The following is a 21,845-nucleotide window of genomic DNA, read 5'->3' as shown; positions in this document are numbered from 1 at the left end:
CTTCCCGTAATTTAAACAGTAAGATGCACAGGATGTTGGTGCTACAATAGCTGTTCCTGATCCAGTCTGCTGAAGCACTTTTGATCAGCTTGATTCTGACTTAAAAGTTCTCTGTGCCTCTGGGTCAGTTACCACAAATAGTCTTCTATGCCCAGAAAAGAAGGGATTGTAATCAGTGTTCAGTGCAGACAGGTGTTTGATCAGCCTGATAAAACACTAGGGGGTTTTCAAGCTTTGGAATTCTTGTCTGGTTTCCATATATATAGACGAGACCTTTTAATTTTCTTGTGCTGATAAAAAGAGGGTGTGTTGTTTTTTCATATAGCTGCTTTTATTGGCTCTCTAGCATAGTGTCCTGGAAACGCACAGAAAGTCTTCAAAAGCCCAGTAGCAGCAATTCTGAGCAAGTTACAGTAGGAGTCTCATAGTGTTCCCAGCTGTAAAAACAGATGAAATAATGACCTTACCTTAATTGGTATAAAGAGACCTAGAAGTTAAGTACCTTTTGGTACTGCAAGTTCTCCTAAATCTAGACAATGCAATGTCAAGGCACTGTAGGACATGGCAAGACAGCGAGCACCTCACTGTGAGTCAATATCCAGGCACTTGCTTATGACATAACACGACTTTTCTTGGCAGAGTTCGGGGTCTTTGTGGATTCCTATGGAAGACGCAGTAGGACGGATGACCTGAAATGGAATCGCTTACCTTTAGCTTTTGGTAGGTGTAGAGGGACATTCGCTTGGATTACAGACGTTACTGAAACAAGAAAACGCTCCCGTGGAAAGGCATTCTTCACTCTCAGCAGTTTTCTTCCCACCTCTCCCAGTGCTCCCAGAAGCTATGGAAATTTTCACATGATTTAATATTAGAATAAATCCTAATGGCAGACCACTTGAGGTGTAAACAATTAGGGAAAAGTAAACCTAACTGATGTATTTCCTTAATGTTCCTAGTCTGACAGTGACTAAACTGGCTAGTGGATTTTTTAATGATGCTTGAAAGTTTCTGAAATAGTCAAGAATATATCATTCCAGTGCGGATCCTTCAGGCCTTTCGTTCTATGTAATGGATTTTGTGCAGTTAATAGCACAATTTAATGCCTAATTCATAATACTTCAGTTAGTAAAATTGTTGGGATGCAGGTAGTTTCAGAGCAATTCTCTAAGCTTCTCTCTCTCTGTTTAGTAATACTGTCTGTCTTATTACAGGAAACCTAGTTTTCCTGTTTTTTCTCCAATGGGCTGCAGGGCTCTGTTGTGTTCACTGATGCTTTTTAGAAGTTTTTAATAGAGAATTTTACATTGTGTTTTACTTGTTTCTATGATGTTCTTTCAGCCTACAGGGAGCCATATCTCTTTGTGACCCACTTCAATTCCCTTGAAGTGATAGAGATTCAGGCACGAGCGTCTCTAGGGTAAGTAGTTCTTTTTTTCATTATTTTGAACAGTATGTGCTGAAGAATACATGTATTTGTACTGCCCAGGAAAATGTGCAGGCAATTGTCATTGTAAAGACTTTTTTTCTGCAATTTTACACAGAACTCCTGCACGAGCCCACTTGGAGATACCAAATCCACGGTACCTAGGGCCTGCAATTTCATCTGGAGCTATCTACTTGGCCTCCTCCTACCAAGACAAATTAAGAGTGATTTGCTGTAAGGGCAATCTGGTGAAGGAGACCAACAATGAGCATCACAGAGGATCTTCTGCTACACGCAGGTATGAAAAAGTCAGTGTGTTATGGTCCTTGTGTAAGCAAACTCACTCTAGAGAGCTTTTACCCCCAAATGTTTGGCCTCCTTCTATTCTTGGAGTTATTGTAATTCTGGAATGGAACAAGGACTGGAGTCGCTCATCTTTTAGAACCCAGAGCACTAAGAAACATTAACTCTGTAGGAGCATGTGGGTAATCTCTTCTACAAACCCAAGTAAAAGATGTTTTGTGATCTTCAGCTGTTAATGTTGGTCCACTGTGACTTCAAAACTTGCTGACCTTAGATGATACTGATGTGACACTAAAAATTGACTTTAAGAATCTCTAAATCAAGAGCCCCTTCCTCTTAAAAGAGCATGGATGTCTAGCAATTAGCAATTTATTAAGGCAGTAGCAATTTATTAAGGCACCCTACCAGTGTCGCTAATGTAAGGAATGCTCAGCCATCAAAACTTCTTTGCACTTTTCAGCTTGGCCTAAGGAGGTCTGATGATTTTTCACATAAACACTGCTGGCTGTTAGGATAAAGCTTTATTTTTGCTAAAAGAAAATTTAATGTGAGGTTTTTGTTGCTCAGCTGTTCGCGTCCATTATTTTTGAATGACAGTAGCCCTAACAAGAGAGGTCCGCCCACATACAACGAGCACATAACCAAGCGGGTTGCATCAAGCCCAGGACCACCGGAAGGTCCAAGCCACCCTCGAGAACCAAGCACACCACATCGGTACCGCGAGGGAAGGACAGAGCTACGGAGGGACAAGTCACCTGGGCGACCACTGGAGAGGGAGAAATCTCCAGGACGGCTTCTGAGCACCCGCAGAGAAAGGTCCCCTGGAAGACTGTTTGACGAGAGCAGCCGAGGACGAATGCCTGTGAGTGGTGCCAGAACTCCTCTTGCTCAAGTCAACAAGGTAAGTCAGGAGCTCAGAAACTTTTCTGTTCTTGTGAAAAGACATGGACTTCAGAAGGGCTGGTGACTGTAAAGCATAAGAGCAAATCAAATCTCACCCCACTTCATTTCTGTCAAAACATACACACAAGTTGTGCAACTCACTGGCACTGTGAACACCCTCCTGTGTGCTAGTTCTGTAATTGCAAAAGCAGCTTGACCCTGGGACAGGTTGAAGTCCTTCCGATGTGAAAGTGCAGGTGCATTTACTAACATCAGTTGAGTTACTGAGGACTTGAGGGGGAGGTTGTTGTTTCTGGAGAAATGAATGTGGGAGCCTGCTGTGATCAGGGTGGTGCTGATGCTTGCTGTTGTCAGTGGTTTAAGAATGATGCCACCTAGAAGCAATTAGGCATGCAGCACTTGCTGAGCAGTAGTTAGATGATGTACTGCTTCTGGCACCTGTGCGTATATGAGGAAAATATGTGCAACGTTAACTGTCATTTTATTTCCCTGCCAGGTCTGGGACCAGTCTTCAGTGTAAGTCTCAGCTAGACAAAGTTATTCATCTTGACCTGCAGGAAAAAAAAAAAAAAAAAAAGAAAAAAGGAAATATACTGAGTATATGCACTCCATGTCTGCTGCCCAGTTACCAAACAGCATTTCTGGGCCAAAGCTAGCTCCGCATCAGGAGATGTGACGCTTCTGAAGATTGTTCGCATCTCAGTTAATTTCTCTGCACTTTCCTGCACTCCTGTTTTTGCACTTTGTACTACTGTTACTCTTTCAAGCAGTTCATGAACTTTTTGTATTCACTTTAGTCCCTAGTGCTTCATCAAGGAAATTAAATGGGACTAGAGTCCCACCCCAGATCTTCAATGTGGTTAGCACCCCTTAACAGATAATTGATCATAGTTCTGAGATGTGCTGGGAATTCCTGGTGGCCTGGAAACAGAAGGGCCAAGGTCGTTCAGTAGGTGTGATTGGATATTCTTTACAGAACACAAAAAAATTACTTCTGTAGTCTGTTCACCTGCCACTTCTGAGAGTTATTTTGTTCTCACTAAACTTGCTCTAGAGCAGCTCTGGGGAGGGAAGAACCCCGATTTAAGTGATCCCACGTGCCCTACCCCAAGACAAAGTGCATTATCTATAAGCTACTGGGGTGTTAAGACTTTATCCAGGTCTTCTGCATGACAGTTCACTGCATGCTGCTGCACCATCACTGGCTGCTCTCTCCTTTTAGGTTGCTTTGCTGAGTAGTGTATTGTACCTCACTTGTAAATTAACTGAAACCTCTAGATTACGCTGCAAAATAATCGTTAATTACTCTGGAAATTTGGCAATGAAGAGTTAACAAGCCTTATTCTATGACAAGAATTACAGTCACAGTTGTGTTCTCCTCTCAGCATTAAACGTGGTCCTTTCAGAAATTACACCACAGCCCCGTCTCAAAGCCCACGAGGAGCCCACGTTCCCCAGGGAGAGGAGCAGCCCAGAGCTGGCTCGTCCCTGTGAGCTGTAACTTGCCGTACAATAAGCACCAAGTGTCACGGCACAAGAGGATACTCACAATGAACAGCTTTAGCGGTTACTGAACACACCTTCGCCTTCGCTTCTGCGTATCTAACCTCGAGCCATTTATTGCTTTCTATTCTCTTTTGCTGTGAACATGAAGCAGAGAGCAAAAGATTTTCAAAGCAGATTTTTGACCATTCAGTCTGCAATAGCAACATTCGAAGTGAACAACCATGTTCTTTACAACTGGAAAGAGCAAAACTGCATCCAATCTTCCCTTGGCCACCCTCTTAAACTTCTGCTAGTCCCTTGCAAGCCCATGCTAACCTGTTCTAAAAATCCCTAAGAAGTCAAATGCCTTGTCAGTGTCCTTTGGCAGGTTTCATGAATATTGTATTCTGTTCTCTTGTCTGTTGGGTTGTTTTAGGTCAGATGATATGGCAGGAAACTTGCTGAAAGTTTTGTCTTCTGGTCTGAATATTTTGAAAGGTCACTGAGATCAGTCTTTAAATCTTTGCATCTCATGGAAGATCTTCAAGACCTCAGAAACGGGCTTGTTGAGTCCTGAAAGTGTATATCTTGTGTCTTGTTTGTGAAATGCTTCCTGCTATAGAAATAGCTCAAAGGACTGTACATATTTACAAGAAACTTTATATTCGTAACAAAAGGGAATTGAATTGGTTTCTACTTTTTTATTGTAAACTGTGTGTTTTTCAACACTAGCTTTTTTGTTTTAATGGTGGTTGTGGACAGCCATCTTCAGACACTGGAGGGGCCTCAGCTCAATCCTCCTAGCTCCCATGAAGAAATATTGTAACATTAAATTGCAACTGAAGCTTGTTAGCATAAATGAGGTTTTAGGTATCTAAAATTACAGGAATTTTCTTCATTACCTTTTTATTATTGATAAGGGAGGGAACTAGAGGGACAGTTCAAAGCTCCATCTGGAAAGTATTGAACTTTGTTGTTGAACAATAACCAAATAAAACAAATAACTATCTTGACTGGCATGGTGAAATGAACGCTTCCTTCTATACAGAGAAACCTGTAGCCATCCCGATATTGCACCCAGCATTCAAGGCTGTGTAATCTATAGGCATCAGAGCTTACCAAAGAGCTAACCGTGACTATTTAGCATTTTAATAGTCGTTATGCCCTGAACTAGTAGCATAAGTGGCTTCACAAAGGCAAAGCATGTTCATATGAACTAAACCAGAGGGATCTCTCCAACTCTTTTACTCTAGCAGCAGTCAGCTGCGAACACCTACAGCTAAATTCTGCCCTCACGTACTTAACTGGCGATGTGGGTAGAGGTAAGACACGTGTGAGTATATGGGAAAAGAATGTGGCCCTGCTAAATGACCCATGCATTTTGAGCTGGAAAAGAAACATCTTAATTAACAATAGTGTGATCTAATGACAGGTTTTGGGATTTATCCCAGCAGAGTATTGGTAGCAAAGGGGACAGACAGTTACTCATCCCACTGCTGTATTATGCTGGTGCTTTAAGGCCTAATAGCTGCAACTTTTTAAAAAAAGAAACATTCACAAATCTAATTCAGATTGAGTACAACCTGCAGAGTTGCTGTACATCTTAACTTACACCTGCTGGGAAAACTTGCTAGATCAGACTTAAATGTAAATACATCTATTTTTAACTGAACCAGTTTTTACAGGGTCTGAAGTATTCTTTCACAGGAAGAGGTTTTTAATATTCACACTGCTGCCTACAGTAACTTAATTTGTCCTCCTACTGTTCAGTGTTTTTGGTTTTGTGCACATAGCCGCCCCCTTACCCCCAATAAAGGGCTTGTTGGAGGGTGTGTGGGAGGGTTACTAATAGCTCCTATTACATTTTGGTCTACATGACATTCTTCATGAAAATGCTCTACATAAAAACCAAGCTGCTTGATTTATCTATTGTGCCTACTATCTGATGTATATGATGAAATGCTAACTTGTTAAATGTTCCTTTATTTCTATTTTACTGTGCACAAAGAATACTTATTTAAAGCTCATTGTTGCAGTCCTATGATGCATGATCAGAATTGTAACAAAACTAAAATAATCCAGAAACTGGTGGAGTAAAAAAAAATTACTTATTGAGCCTTTTGATTATCAAGAACCCTGCACAAATCCACTTCAGCATGACCACCCCATGTCATGCTGAAATTTAGGGGGGTGGGGGGCTGGGGGAAGGGAGTTCCTGTTATTTATAGAATATAATGGCTTACTCCAGAGTCCCAGAATGAGAGTAACAAAAGGCTCTGCATCTACCTTACAAAAAAAAAAAGTGCTCTCCTAGCAACAGCCAAGAATAAACATAACAGCACAGACTGTGAGAGGTGGGTGGGGAATGTAAGCGAGCTAATAAATCCAACTCTTCATCCAGCTTTTGCCTTTGGAGGGATTTGATTCATCCCGTTATAATAAGGGACTGTATGTGTGATCAGCCAATTCATTCACCTGTCAGGCAGACAACTCCCCCCTCCCCACCTTCAAAAAGAAACCACCCCACCACCACTTACCTCTGCTTACCTTGGGCCTGAGTCCTCAGTCCTCCTGCTGAGGAGGAAGGGATTCTGGGGGGCTGAGGTGTGTCAGGGGCTCACCTGGAGGAAGGCTGTGGCTCCTGGGAGAGGTCTAGTGAAGCCGCAGGTGCTGGAGGACAACACGTCACCACCCTGTTCCTTGGGGTTGGGAGGGGGCCCCACATTGGCCCCCAGCCTTTGGGCAGCTGTGCTCACCCACCCAGAACAAGCACAGCTGGATGTGCTCACAGAATTATCACTCTTGCAAGCCCCTGGTGGGCTGGGCTGGATTGCTTGGCCAAAAAAAAAATAAATGGGGCCCTTCACCCTGGGCTCTGAAGGGCACAAGCAAACTTTTTTTTTTGGGGGGTAAGGGAGAGTGTGAAGGGAGTGGCAATAAAACGCTGCCAGGTGTACCCCATGTACTAAGTACCCTTTGCCTTCTGAGAGCTTGCTATAAGCTGCACATTTAAAAAAACGAAGCAGTTTTCTATAAAACGTTTGGCTCTGTCCTGTCGTTCCATCATCTCAGCACTGATGAAAAGCCTGGAGTGAGTCATGCAGATATGTAATTAGGAAAAAAAATCCACAAAGGTTAGCAAGAATTAATGAAACCATGGCCAGAAATACTGCTGTCATGTATATAGCAAAATGGCAGTTTTGACTGAGCTTACATTTCAACAAAAGGAGATCCTGTTAAGATTAGTTAACTGGAATTGTTCTGACCTGCTTGCCATTGCCCTTTGCTGTTCTTTCAATTTATTTATTTATTTTTTTATTTTTTTAAGCCCTGACCTAACTAGCTTGAGCTCAACAGCCCCTCCACACTCAGGCAGACTACAGCATACACTTCTAGCAGCTCTGCTCATGGAACCCCCAGCCTCGTCCCAGACTTAGTATTGTCTGATGCCAATAAACTTACAGAGGGTGCAGGCTGTTCCACTGCACAGCTGACTCCAATGCTGTACCTGGTGTGCCTCTGACACCACAAACCCCAGCCCCCTGCATTACTCACTGCCCAGGAGAAAGGCTCAGAACAGCAAACAGTTTGCTTACAACATGGGTCACTTTAACAAAACCAGCAAGGCTTAAGGCCAAGATCAATTTATTTTTTTTTCTTACCTGATCACTGCAGCCTGTAACAAATCATCAAACTGTAAACATTGCATCACAAATACACACTAACACATCCTTCAGCAACTCAGTAACTGCGAATGACCAAGCTGCATCACTGGACAAAAGGCATAAAAAGGTCAATCAGCCAAGCACCACTTGTAACAAGTAACAACACAAGGAAGGTCACCAGAAATGGGAAGGCTAATAACAGCATCATCCACTTTTCTTGAAAATGTTTTATTTGGTTCTAAAGAGGCTGAAAACAAAAGCAATTCCATAGTTCAGAATACCAAATACCATCCATAGCACAGAATGAAGAAAGTTTTCCAAGAAAACCATTGCACTAGACCCAGATCTACTGAGCGACTCAGAGTATTGCAACAAGGCTGGTGAACAGACAGGAGGATGCCACACCACCGTCCCCTGTGGTTCTGCTGAATGCTGGCTGCTGCGGCTTCTGTCCCTCCTGCTTTGTTCCACGTGCTCTTCCCCCCGTGGGACTGGGGCTGCCTGTCACAGGCACAGGCACCAGCCCTGACCAGGAGCAGACCCAGCAGGTCAGCTCCTGAGGTGGGTTCTCCAGGCAGGCCTGAGGCACACGAGCAGGAAGTTTTGCATTAGTGTTGCATTTATTTGGGGATTAAGCAGGCTCTGAATACCGCATACGGGCAACCTGACATTACATTACTATAATCACTGAGAAAATAGAATAAACTTTGCAGCACTTACCACAGCCCTGGCTTTGGAAGCACCAGGGGTTTTACACCTGTGGTCTGTGCTGCTGCCAAGGAGGCCCAGCTCCAGCCCTGGGTACAGGAGGTGCAATGCTGCTGCATCCAGCACATCACAGCCACTCACAGCGGGAGGTTGGCCGCTGGGATGCAGGTAACTTGCAGTCACCTCTGAGTCGGCTGACAGCGGCTGTTACTGAAGACCTAATCCCTAAATGGTATCTCCTGATTTCATTACAGCTACCTAGCCCAGCTTGAGGAATTTATCAGACAGCAAGGGAAAGTGGTTACAAAAGTAGATTACTGCAAGACACATTTATGATTTACACAAAAACCCAGCCAGTAAAAACAACTGAAATTGTTTCAATTACAGAAATTCCACAGGGGAAAAGTTATATTTCAGTTCTCACGAAGAGAAAAACTACAGAGCTATTCACAGTAGAAAGAGAGCACCCCAATCTACTGTAAAATAAAAAGGAACGTGCAGGTGATTGTGTCAATGATTTTCCCTAGAAAAGACGCTACAAAATAATCATCACTCCTCACCATTATTTCAGCCATACAAGTGTGAAACTTGCTACTGAAATAATTGTGGCTTTGATGCACATAAGTTATGAAAGCAGTCATGGGCTTGCTTTTGCTGATGTTGAGCTCAGATAAGATTCCACAAGAATCCTGAACTCTCTAGACTTTGGGCTGGCTTGTTTATTTCCTATAATCTGGCTCTCTGAAGGTCCTTAATCTGTTGCTGCCCTCACATTTCTCAGCCTTATTGAATCAGTGTGTTTTTTAACTGAACGGACAACAGGCAGTGACACCTTTGCCATCAGTCTCGTTGCCATGGAGCTGCCGTCTCCAAGAACATCCAAGGTGGGACTGGGAAAATAAGGCAAATATAGGAGAACCTGTAAGTCTCAGAAACAATATGAAATTAGAGTTCATTTGCTACAGCACAGAGCAGGAATACATTTGGTAAGAGAAGCATTTTTTTTTCTGAGACTGCACTGGCCCAGAATACTTGGTCACAAAGTACTACGATGTTCATATTGGCTTGTACAGCAAAGTAGTCACGTATTTCTTCTTGTAACGATGCGTAGCACTAAGCACCATCACTCCATCCTACAGGAGATTGAAAACAAGTGAGCATATTATACAATTATCTAAAACCTGCTAGTGTGAAGTATGTGTCCTGGCCTCTCACCTTGATAGAAAGTGCGTAGAGGTGGTTCAGCATGACATGGTTGGGTTCAGGGAGTAAAGCAGGATCGCACTGGAAAAAAGAGAAAGTGAGACAGTGTGAAAATAACAGAACTCACAGCTTACTTGTCAGAGCTCATGGGTGATAAACACCATCTGCAACTAGCCACACGGTCAAATGCATCGTACTGCTTCTTGCACACAGTCCATCAAAAAAAACAGTTTCAGAATGATACAAGATCCCTCCAGGGTGAAACCCTCTGCATCCTCACTGCCATCATGAAACAGATTTCAGTTACTTCTTACGTGCTCGTGACATTTAAGTAGTGTTGCAGTAGGAAGATTAGGGTTTGAGGGCATAAAACAACAATCCAGTTCTCTTAAGTCAAGTAGAAAGATAAGCTACTTCAGATGGATCCACCTGGTTTTAATATAATATGAAACTTACAAACACGGCAACCACTGTAAGGCTTTTCCTTCAGTATTCCAGATTTTTCCCCATGCATTCACACCCTCAAGGCCCTTATTCAGAAAAACAGACTGATGTACTTACAGAAATGCCTGTGTCCTTATTCAGGATGACCTGCAGTAGGTGTGGAGGAAGAATGGGTGGAGACTTAAAGCGCTCCTCTGCCTTACAAACATAGGGCTCCTGGTGGTAAGGTCCTGGAGGTGAACTCGACAACTCTGCCAGAGAGATGTTAAATATTTACTCTTAAAATACTCTGTAAGAATATCTGCTCATTACAGGTACGAAGTGGATTCGCACATCCAGGAACATGTGACCAAAATAAATCAATGCCATGTAAATACATAAGCTGCAGCAGTTGATGCAACAAAACAGGATCAGTCGCTGTCCAACAAGATGACCAAAGTCTGTCTGCTTTGAGAGTAGCTGTGCAGATTTGGGAGGCTGAGTTCTAAGTGCCTACTGCACTCCAGACCTTCACTGTCAACTCTGCCTGTCACTTCTGCAGCAAACACTTAATATTAAGCATTGAGCCACAACGTTACCTGCAAGGGAAGTATCAAACACAAAGGAACGCACATGTAAAAGGTAAGTGTTACTGCAGTGCAGGGACAGCTTAATGGAAAGCGCTTTTCAGAATTTAAAGCAAAATAATGAAAGGTTTTTACAACGCGTGGGTGGTGCAGGGGCACGGTAGGGCTTCAAGTACTAGAGTCTCCTGGATTCTTGTACTGCCCAAGTCTCACAAGTTACACTTTCTCCAAAAAGGCTTTGTCCAGGGCAAAGTGGTATACAGCAAAAACAAGCCAAAGGCATCTTCTGCCTCAGGCCCAAAGGACAGATCTGAACACTGAATAGTCACAGTCTCTATCCCTACAAAGGCCTACAAAGGATAGCTGGCAAGGTTGATTTCAGAGATGATTAAGCTCAATCTTACCTCTCTTCTGTTATACCAGAACCTGAAACATCAGACTAAAATAACTTTTTCATAGTGTTCTGATCTAAGATATGGACCACTTACACTAAACTGATAGGATACGAGATATTCCTCAGCCCATAGTAGCATTACTAAGATGTACCGAATTTCTGCCTATTGACACATAACTTGTAACCTCCTCAGCCCATCTCCTTAGCAGAACAAGATGTTACTGGGAACAATGTAGGCTGTCAACATCGGTTTGATGTTGTAATGTACAGACTGATGCAGTACTGAGCCTGCTAAAAACAGTCATTTCACATTTCACAGGCAAACAGCTATTAAGCACACATGACTTCCTCCTCAATCACATCTACTATGAGCTGTAGTGCTCTGTCAGAGGCGTCTTTTGTGCATTCCACATTCTTTCTTTGTGTCCAAAGGGCCTGACAAAAGGGGAGATTAATCTATACTGGAGCTTTAACTCCAGACATAAAGGAAGACAGAAGTTTTAGCAGCTCTAAGAAGTGTGATATAAAATTACTATTTTGTACTGCTCATACCAGACATGTCTGAACATTTCTGGGAGTCCACCATCAAAGCATCGAATACTTCAAAGTCAGTTTTCTTCACCTGGATGATGTTGTTGACAGTACCTAGCTGGCTGGTTACTACTGGCTGGGAAGAAACGGGATACAAAAGTCAGAATAAAAAAGCTTGCAGGACTATTAGAATTCTCAAAACTATGCAATCAGCATTAACAAAAAAGAAGTATTTTGCTTTTAAAATAGGCTGGTACCAGATTAGGAGCTCACTAGTGCTCAGTGTTGGGTTAAGGGCCAGGTGCAGGACTTAGAACCAGACAGGGACTCATGTCAGTTGAACTTGCTAGGTCCACGTGACATTGAGAAATTCTTTGGCTATAGACAAGGCAAGGGTTAGGTTTGGGCTAAAGCTAACAGTGAGGTAAGAAGGAGCTAGGCTTTACTTTTAGTTTCTGCAGGCCTTTCATAGCCAGGCTGGTGTCTGGTATGGTTGGTATTGCAGGTGTACTGCTAAAGCTAGGACTAGAGTCCAGCGCAGAGGGTTCTAAGAACTAATTTTACTGTAAGGCAAATTCCGCCAGGTTTGCCAAAGCAGCAAGAAGACAGCAACCAGCTGTGCATTAGTTTTGAGGCAGGTAGGGACTGCTGGGTGCAACAGGGTTAACACTCGTTTTATAGCGGAGGAGGAGGAAATGACCTGGTAAGTTTTGGCACAACTGGCACAATTACTGGATGATGGAAAATTCTAGACCAGCAAGATCAACTTTCTGGCACAGACAGCAAGTGTAGCACAGGGGGATTTCGGCTGTCAGCAGTGCTATAGTGCTTTAAAGGACGATTTAGGACCAGACAAGATCAGCTCACAATCTCTTAAAAATGAAGACCCAAGAGACCTTGTCACCCATTTGTTACAAAATCTCCTGTCCTTTGAGGCTGTCAGTCGGACACCACCACCTAGGCCAGCAGGGATCAGAGCTTTCTCAGCAGCTTAAACAATCCATTTCTGTTAATAAATGCCTCCTCTCTGAAAAGACAGCTACTGGTGCAGAAACCCCTCAGTTTCTCCTCTTCAGATGCCCCAGTGATTAAATATAGCAAATTGAAGAAAGCATTACCTCTGAAGGATCGTGTGTCCACTGCCCATCCACAAAGAACTTGTATTGGTGCTCTCCCTCTGGCAGGTCCAGGATGGCCACAAAGTTGTTGTGACTGGAATTTAAAACAAACAACCTCTCCTAAAATACTCTGACTATTGCATCGATGTATAAACTATGACAAACACTGTAACACAGAATACAAATCTCCTTAATATGTGAAAACTTAAAAAGGCAACACCATGTTTAAGAGACTGATAAAATCTAAGGTAAATACTCAAACTAGAGTTAACGTTAATAATAATAATTTATTCTGTGACAACACATTCAAAATTAGCATCCACATTCCTGAAATCCAGGAATTATTAGCACTGGGCTTTTTTAAAGTCATTCTCACACCTTTGTGTTACTTGTTAGTATTCAAGATTTCATTTTATCTGCCAGTCTCCTGTTAAGGGAACAAGTTCAGCTTACTTATATTGCCTTGTCTTTCCGTATTTGTCATCACAAACTGCATTTCAGAAATGAAATGAACAGCAACTGGAAGATGAAAGCAGCAGCTCAGTACTTCTGAGGTATTTGAGGCTAGAATAGCTGCTGCGTAGCAATTTTCATACTCTTGTGCTGTGAACTTCCTGATTCTTCAGGATTCTTTATAGGCATCTCAAAGAAGCTGAGAAGCAGTTGAAGTTATGTGAGCAATTCAAACAAGCCATGCAGTGCCAGTATTTCTCTTTACTTCTGTTCAAGTAAGGAGCACAATGAACTCTTCTACTTCAGCATATTTGATTCTGTAACACATATTTTATTCAGCCTTTAAAGAGGTTCAGGTATCTCCTTCCCCACAGTATGTAACCTGACAAGAGATGAACCTGCTTTTTTCAGAATTTGTCAAGATCTGTTTTTGGCCTTCTTCCAGATTGATTTCACCATTTCCCATCTCCTAGGCTTTCTACTTAAGAGAATGACTGTAATACTGCTACAGTACCCTTTTTTTCCCATCCAATACCATTTATTTCATCAGGCCACCATGCTCCTCCCTCAAGTTTCCTAAGATTAAGACACTTCTGCAACAATTACAGTGCAAGCAGACACCCACTGAGATGATAAACTCCAGAAAATGGCAGGAGAGCAAACTGTCACAAAGCTGGACAAAAACCAATCATACGACAAGAAAGTATATGTGCCATGAGAGACACTATGCTTAAAAGAAGCCTCATTTTACATAGCCCAAGTCCGTCCCAGACAGCAGACTCTGCACAGCAAGAACTGTTTTGGGTCATTTAAACATAGCAAATGGATAACAGACCTCTCCTTAAAATTGACACACAACCTAACTGTCATTCCCAGCCATCTAAAAGTCAAAAACTGAAGAGAAATTCAGATTCTTGCCAAGCGCTTGAGAAGAGAAGCTGCAAAGTGGTAAGCACTATGCTGATCCATATCCGAGCACTATACCAATCTATCAGCTGACTATCTTTCTCACTTCTATAAGCATTCCCAGTCCTCAGGGAATATCACTGATACTGCAAAAGAAGTTCATTACCTCCTTGTCAAAGGAATTTTACTCCAGTTGTTGAAGGACCCAGATAAATAAACTTCTTTCCCTCCTCCAGTCCAGCGAAAGACTGTTGGTCGAGCTTGAGTAGGGGTTTTATCACTCACTTCCAGATCTTGTTGCCAAGCTAGGAATTCCTCTTTCTCCAGTGGAGCCTACAAGCACAACATTTTAATCAATATGAATTCCTTCTTGGCAGCCTTTGACAGTTGATATTTCACTATACATATTTTTGCACTTAGGCATGATTCTCTAAGGTATAAGTTTAATGTAGCTTTCGTCAGAAGAACATTAGAAAGTGGGCATTTCTAGATACCGTTCATTTGCAAGGATTTTTCAAAGCTGTTAAAGCTTTCCAAATTTACTGAAAGAGTGGAAGGCAAAATAGCCCTTCTTCCTGAAGCCTAACTTACGTTAAAAAGAGAGATAAAAGAAAGATAATTAAGAAGAAATACACTTAAGAAGTATTTAGATTGCACAAACATGGTAGGCACAAAATTTGTAGTTGGATCCAGAAAGGTTACAAGTTGTTTACAGGACACAGCTTTGTACAACAGTAAAAATCTAACAGTGTAATTTATTGTTAGATATTCTCATGAAACACGTTGCACAGCAAGAACTTTCTACCAGTCACCTAATAATGAGCAAAAAGGCAGTTAACAGATCTTTTAATATGGAAAATAATAGATTAAACATTGTGGGTGACTGCAAGACCATTAAGGATTTGAAGGAATATGGGTCACTGTAGTTAGCTGGGCAAAAGCGGAGACATTTAATTTTTGTTTTTTTTTACAATTAATTCTTGCTGAAAAACAAGACATTACACATTTTATCTGTTTGAATATCAATGGTATACCTTTCCTTAGTGTGGGAAGCGAGGGAAGCAGTTCATTTTGTGTGTAAATTCAGTCACAGAATAACTGTAGATGGCTAACAGCTGTGTGGCATTACAGCTGGACAGGATGCCCAAGCCAGTAATGTCAGAAGGCAAGAACCAGCCATACCTTAATTTCCTCTGATTGGAACAAGTCTGCATCTTCAGGACTATCCATTAAGATTTTTGGTCTATCACCCTCTTTTGTACTGATGGCTCCTCCTGAGTTGTCACCTCGGGATGCTTTATGCCCATGACGCTCCAGTCCAGCTCGCTCGCTGCTTGTGTTCCCCATTTTTAACGACCTAAAAGAGCAGGAAAAGCCAGATTGGCACATGTACTTTTGAAGCCAGAACACCATTAGGCAGGAAAGCAGGATCATCAGTAGTCCTGGGTTCTGAGTTAAAGTCTAAGAACCACCATTAATCCAATGTACTAGCATCTCAGAACACTGACAGTAAATGATGACTTTTAACTACCCTTGAATTGTGTTACAATTCAATATCCTAATATCCCTGCAAGATTCAGCCACTCTAAAAGCTCGGCAGGCAGGTATCTGTCACTGCAGCACTCGTATTCTGCCCTCACAAGCTGAGCACTTGTTCTGTCTTTTGAAACACCCATACATACAATGTTCTACTACATCAGTCAAAACATCAGCAGAACTTAACTGTCAGAGCGCTTCAAAAGCGGCCTGTTAAAAATGTGACTTCAGTAGAAAATAAAAAGTTAGCTCTGGCAGTGACCTACTGAAGGATTGTTACAGCAGCTGACTGGGGTCAGGAAGCACAGCTGGCACGGCCCCACTGATGAGGCTGCCTCCAGTCTCCACTCTTCTCTGGGACAGCCAGGGCCTGCTGTGCAGGCAGTGTGACAAACCCTCCGGCTCCAGAGCCTGTGCAGCCCCCCAGCAGGGAGAGGGGTGACAGTGGGTGCCCTCTGCCCCCTGCATTCACATAGCCCATCCTACTGAAAGGATGCATTCGGCTGCAGGGCAGTAACTTGGAGATGTCCCAGGGGGCCATGAGGAACCATGCAAGCAGGGCCTTGTGCAGAGCACACGGGATGCATGTACGGACACAGGCCACTGCCCCCGTAGCCTCCTATTTCAGACAGTGCCTGACTTTTACCTGCAGAGATCTCAGCCCAGTCCTACCCTGAGACCAGTCGCGGCGTGCGGGACCTGGGGAAGCAAACAAAGCAGCAAAGGATTCACCTGGCGCTGAAAAAATAAATAAATAAATAAAAACAACACCACGGGGGAGCGTGCCCACGGCTGGGCGCACGCCGCTGCTCCTGCCAACGGCGCCGGAGGGGGCTGCCCCTGCCCGGGACCCCCCCACAGCCCCCGGGACGAGCAGCAGGGTCCCCCCGGCCCCTCCCCGGCCCCCCCAGCACCCAGAGGCGCCCCCGGCACCCACCGCCCTCCCGGCCCGGCCCCGGCCCCGCCGCCCTCGCTTCCGCTTCCGCGTCCCCGGCCCCGTCCCCGCTGCCGCCCCGCGGAGCTGCCGGGCCCTGCAGGCCCCGGCCCCTGCCCCCGGCTCCCGGCTCTGTGCCGGCCTCCTGGGGCTGGTTTTTCCCCCCTCAGTCTCCACCACGGGGTTTTAGGGACGGGGGGGAGCGAGCCCCGGGGCGCTGAGCCAGGGGAAAGGCGCTGCTGCTGCTCCGGGTGAATCCGGAGCGAGGGGCGGCCGTGTGAACGCGACAAGGAGCATCAAGCAACAGCACCCGGAAAGTCCCGAACTAATAAATGTTCCCCAAATTAAATTATACGTGTGCATTGCTCTGATGTACTTCTCTAAGCACTCCCAACTGCACTATCTCCTGTTACCCTGTGCTCTCCATCTGCTGCCGCTGTCTTTTTTCTACTTTAGTGACAGGCACGAAGCTGCGAGGGCTGGAAGTTGCCGGGTTGGTAGTTCTCGTCACAAGGGAATTGCTTTTGTTGGTGGTGCTGTTTTGGTTTTTTGATTTTTGGTTTGTTTTTCCTTACCCAGTCGATGCAACCTGCAAACAGACAGAAGGTTTGCTACCAACCCAGAGCATGTCCTAGTGGCACGCTGCAGTGTGGTGGGAGGAATTCTGCCGGGACAGACGGATTCGCCGTGTGCTGCCCTGAGGGATGGCTCCTGCAGCATGTTTTGAGGAACAGCTGCTGCTAATTTGTCATTCATGGGTGGAATACCTCCGCACGGGACAGCCTGTTAGAGGGGCTGAGAGGGGAATGTGTGTGGGCAGCTCTTGCCTAGCTCCTGCGGAACAGTTACACTGCTATAAAATGCAGCTGTTGTTATTTTGATATTTAACACAGCTTAGCACTCTTAAATTCTTTGTCTACAAACCTGATTGTTTTGTTTCCCCGGTTCTTTTTTGGCCGGCACTAACACCCATGCCTCTGCCTGTGCTGGTTGTGTCTGCAGAGCCGGCCGTGGCGCAGGCTGGAGATGCACCACACGCTGCCTTGTCCTGCACACCACTTGCCAGTGGGACCATCGCGATGACCCGCACAACAGCCAGACAGAATCATTGTACCTAAAGGTACATTCCTGTTAGGGCCCATTCTCTGCTGTGCAATGGTTTCTGTTATGTGTAATGAGCATAGACCAGGAATGAGCTCTGGATAGGGACTGCTAATAGCTCATGAGGCTGTCATTAAGTGGTTTATGGTAGGTCCAAGCATCACTCAGTTTAAAGTCTTGGTATTAAAATATCATGGTTCCTCCCCACACAGTGAGGAACCACCTCGTGGTGTGCTACCTGCCAAAACCTTTGGGAGTTACTGTGGACAGGACAGAGGCAATGGGCACAGGTTTCTCAGCCTCTTGGTAACTGGGCTTCAATGTTGCTATCTTCTCCCTGCCTTATCCCCATGACTGCTTTCTCCAACTGATTGTCTTCCTGCACTGCCACAGCTGGGACAGGTGGGAGCAGCACAGTCCTGGAGGAACCAGCCTGTAACTTTTTGTTAAGTGCCTGGTCCCCACAAATTATGAGGGCTGGCTGTCTTTATACCATAAACAATCAGTCTTACACGGGTGGCTGCCCAGTAAATCATCATGTCTGTATGTATGGTCCTCACAAGCACTTCAGTATTGTTTTCTCCCATCAGCTTGAGTGGGAGCCCAATTCCCTTACAGCTGTTCATAAAGGAGATGTAGGAAGCAAGAGATTAGCTGAAGACATGCCACAATGGCCCAGCAAAGATCATCTGCCCACTGATCTTCTGGAACACAGGAGTTTTGCTCCTCCCTGTAATAGCATCTGTGATTTTTTGCCTCCTTCTATGATCTGTAACCTGAAGGGCATAAAAACTTCCCTTCTGCCACTTCACCCAGGACATGTCTGTCTCCACATCCCAAAGGAAGACTACGAAACACCTTTGCTACTCCTGCCCCTTAACATACCTGTCTTAACCTTCCTTTTGTTACTGCCAGATGGGGAACGGGTTCACATTCTTCCATCAAAACTTCTTTGTTTCTTGCATCACAAACAAGGTTTCTGGTTAACTTCCCTAGTGAGAATGTCAAGAGGTGTCACTTGCTACTGAAATCATTTACTATGACAACTGTTAACAACTAACAAACTTTGGTTTTCTAAACTGACATATTTTCGAGACAGAGTACTTTCACTGAGAAGAATTAAACAAAAAAAAACTTTCTTGCTTCAAACGCTAACTGCGAGCATAACTTTCGAGAAGACTCTTAATCACTGTTGCCTTTAGCTATTAGCTTTCCATCAGCCAAATAGAGATGACGCTAGGCAGAGTGACTACTGCAATATCTTTTAGTTAAATACAAATAAAGAACTGAAAATTATTTTGTTCTGGCATATTCAGGACCCAGCTTGTGTTAACTACCCACATTTCCAGGAAACGAGTACTCATCTTAAGTAAACTTTAAATTTAGACATCACAGAAAACAAATACAAAATTACTTTGGTATTATTGATCACAACGACAATTTGAATACCCTAAGATTTATGGTTGTCTGCTCAGGAAAAGAGTGGTATTATGGAAATTGCACAGTGAATCACAACGAGAGTTTAAATTGCAAATGACAGCTTCAAGGTAATAAAAAAAAAAAAAAAAAAAAACAGAGGAAAATGTAACTTAATAATTTTAAATAAGAAATTCACTTGGAAAAAAAAAGAGCTCAGTCCACTTTCAGATTTTCCATAAAACAATGAATGCTTTCTCAGGTGTCATGACTGTGCTATACCACTGCATATGGCAATGTGACATTCTAACAGGAGATACTTGTAAAACACCTGCAGGGTATTAGGAGTTAGGTGGTCTCTGTGTTATTTGTCATATCACTGGCCACATAGAATGGTCAGCTCCTTCTTCCCTTACTCACATCTACTTTCTTTAATAAATATGAACTAGACAAGGCCTATTAAAACTCACACAGACCATCCTAGACAGAAATTATTGGTTGTTGGCTCATAAACTTGTGAGACTTGGCAGACTTTGCCAAAGATCTAAGAGTCATGACAGAGCACTTTCCAGTACAGGCTGAGGAGTCAAGTGAAGTGTCACCTTTACCACTGAGTCACTCTACTCTCTAAAGCTGTAACTTATCATCTGTCTTCATCAGATAACTATTTTTTAAAGAAAATAAGGGCCAAAAAAGAATGGAAATGATGTCAGGAGAGAACTGTATTATGGGTACATGTGTCTTTGTTTAAATGGGGTGAAGACATTAGCCTTGTAGGCACAAAAAGTCAAAGCTGAACTCTGCTTTCAACTCCTAGCCCTTGGGAAGGGATAGCACTCACCAGCCTGTGCTCTAGGTCAAAATCCCAGTTTCCCTGTTTGGGTTATCTCCTGGAGTTAGTTAAAATCAAAAGGCAATTAAGCTCACATCACACACTGGTTGAGATATAAGTGCATGAGGCTGCTACTGCTGACCACTACCCCTCAAGCTGCTGTGCATCCCTTAATTTCAGTGGACAGTCCCTTCCTCTTACACCGGAGTATGTGTTGAAAAAAGTGCAATGGCCAAGTCTCCAACTGTGCAGTTTAAAGTCCTGATGAATCTGTTGGTATCTGGCAAAGTTCTTTTTCCTTGACACAACACAAGCTTACTTAGCCAAAGAGACGTAGCAGCAAGCTAAGTGGAAGCTCACTCAGCTCTGCAGCTTGATATGACAAAAACAGAAGAGCTATCCTCAGTCATGAGCTGGTAGATCAAATTCAGACATGACACAGACTGCATTAAAAAGGATATATGAGCAAGTGCTTCTCTTAGCTTCTGTGCCATAGAGAGAAGTGAGTGAGTTGGTAGCAGCAGCAGAACTTATCCTGGAGTTCAAGACAGGAAAAATTAAACTGCAGAAACCTCCCCATTAAAATTCTTACTATAATCTTCCTTCTTACCCTGGGTTCCCAAGTTTGTTCTTACACCCTTATAGTGGCTGAAAGATCCGTCTCCTACTGTGCTCCTCCATTTAGGTCACTTCTGAATTTAGCCCATTTCACCAGGTTGCCAGGGAGTGATGCAGAGGAAGTCGGGCGGCCTCCTTAAAGGCTCACTCACATTTCAGGAGCGCATGCCGTTGCTGTGCGTGCAGAACATGCCGTTGTGCTTGGGAAACGGAAAATAGTGAGTGCACATAAAAAATCACTCGTAGACAGCCCACTGCATCCCTTCTCAACTCCTCTACTCCAACACAGCACTGCACACCTTCAGTGACCTACTAATTAAGAATGAGGTAGGAGATGGGAGGATAGTAACAGAAAGCCAACTTTTAAATAGTGTTTCAGCCTGAAGGTACTGCCTATGAAAGACTCAAGGCTCAGTCTCAGAAGAGCTGTAGGTTAGGCAGAAGCCACACAGACTGTCCTGGACAGGCCTTCCCCATGTGACTTTGCCTGAAGGTATCTTCTCCAAAGGCAGTGCAGGCTCCACTTTTCTTTGGCTTTCTCTTAGTTACATCATTAGGAGTGAAGGTTTGGTGATGTGGACCCTTCCCTCCATGAAACACATTCTATAAAGGCCCCTGAAAAGCTGTCAGGTTACCGGGATGTGGCACCACCTTGGCCCCAAATCAGCCCAGCGACTTTTTTTTTTGTATTTAAATCTCACTTGCTTTGGGAAATGCAGTACTTCAAATGTATCCTCTTGTTTATATACGCGTATACAGTGCACTCAAATATAAAATAACCTGAAAGATGACACAGTCTCTTCCCTACTGATGCAAATCAGGAATAAAATCCATCTTAAATAACTGAGGAAGTCAGCATCCAGGTAGGGAAATGAGCCTACAGAGATGTGCACACACTGTCCCAGCAAAGGTATCTGGGCTAATTTTGAGAGTGACAGACACTGTGGTAGCAGTCAGATACAACCTGTCTCCAGGCTGAGAGGCAGAACACAGCTCATACTGTGAGCACATATCCATAGATATGGATACAGAGGCAACAGCTTCTGGACCCCCGAGGCACACTGTTCATGAATTATAGCTGCGACCACATAAATTGAGGAGCCAGTGCTGATCTTCAAGTCACAAGATATGGACTCTTGGGTGTGCTTGCAGGGAGGCACCCTAAGAATTTCATATTCTCCTCTTGATGTGATTTTTTTTTTTTTTGCTGTGCAATCTGATGAAACATACACCACATGCTGCTTAAACGTCTGGCTGGCCCCCTTCATACAGCAGCAAAGAAACTCCTCTTATATTTAGAAGCCCT

The 21,845-nt window shown here is 43.8% G+C and overlaps 2 protein-coding genes across 16 annotated transcripts in view; one reads left to right on the top strand and one right to left on the bottom strand.

Annotated features, from left to right (window-relative positions):
• Positions 1-6,229, top strand: part of CIT (citron rho-interacting serine/threonine kinase) — a 120,576-nt gene extending 114,347 nt beyond the window's left edge. For 7 of the 14 annotated variants that reach the window (XM_068653781.1, XM_068653780.1, XM_068653768.1 and 4 more), the window contains 5 exons: positions 640-720; positions 1,339-1,417; positions 1,542-1,721; positions 2,294-2,627; positions 3,126-6,229. In XM_068653781.1, the coding sequence (XP_068509882.1) occupies positions 640-720; positions 1,339-1,417; positions 1,542-1,721; positions 2,294-2,627; positions 3,126-3,149 (698 nt within the window). In that variant the 3' untranslated portion in view covers positions 3,150-6,229. The remainder of the gene's footprint in view (positions 1-639; positions 721-1,338; positions 1,418-1,541; positions 1,722-2,293; positions 2,628-3,125) is intronic. The other 7 variants (XM_068653779.1, XM_068653776.1, XM_068653772.1 and 4 more) reach the window with 2 other exon arrangements.
• Positions 6,230-7,988: 1,759 nt separating this feature from the next.
• Positions 7,989-16,830, bottom strand: PRKAB1 (protein kinase AMP-activated non-catalytic subunit beta 1). Of its 2 annotated transcripts, none has more exons than XM_068653811.1 (9): positions 16,576-16,830; positions 16,285-16,376; positions 15,285-15,459; positions 14,269-14,435; positions 12,744-12,837; positions 11,647-11,761; positions 10,252-10,385; positions 9,703-9,771; positions 7,989-9,620 (listed from the first exon to the last, which is right to left on the bottom strand). In XM_068653811.1, exons 3-9 carry the CDS (start codon positions 15,447-15,449, stop codon positions 9,543-9,545), a joined length of 822 nt encoding a protein of 273 aa, XP_068509912.1. In that variant the 5' UTR covers positions 15,450-15,459; positions 16,285-16,376; positions 16,576-16,830; the 3' UTR covers positions 7,989-9,542. The 2 variants fall into 2 exon arrangements, with proteins under 2 accessions (XP_068509912.1, XP_068509913.1); XM_068653812.1 differs by having other exon boundaries at positions 16,285-16,337.
• Positions 16,831-21,845: the final 5,015 nt, after the last annotated feature.

This window comes from Anas acuta, chromosome 17, assembly GCF_963932015.1.
Source record: "Anas acuta chromosome 17, bAnaAcu1.1, whole genome shotgun sequence".
Lineage (NCBI taxonomy): Eukaryota > Metazoa > Chordata > Aves > Anseriformes > Anatidae > Anas > Anas acuta.
This window is presented reverse-complemented; position numbering and strand designations above follow the sequence as displayed.

What these genes read in the sequence shown, in the direction of transcription:
- PRKAB1 (XM_068653811.1), bottom strand. Translation starts at nt 15,449, where the DNA reads ATGGGGAACACAAGCAGCGAGCGAGCTGGACTGGAGCGTCATGGGCAT. An exon ending in TCCAATCAGAGGAAATTAAG is followed by an intron (nt 14,436 to 15,284) that starts GTATGGCTGGTT and finishes TTGTGCTTGTAG; the next exon opens with GCTCCACTGGAGAAAGAGGA. An exon ending in ATAAGGACACAGGCATTTCT is followed by an intron (nt 9,772 to 10,251) that starts GTAAGTACATCA and finishes TCTTTTTTCCAG; the next exon opens with TGCGATCCTGCTTTACTCCC.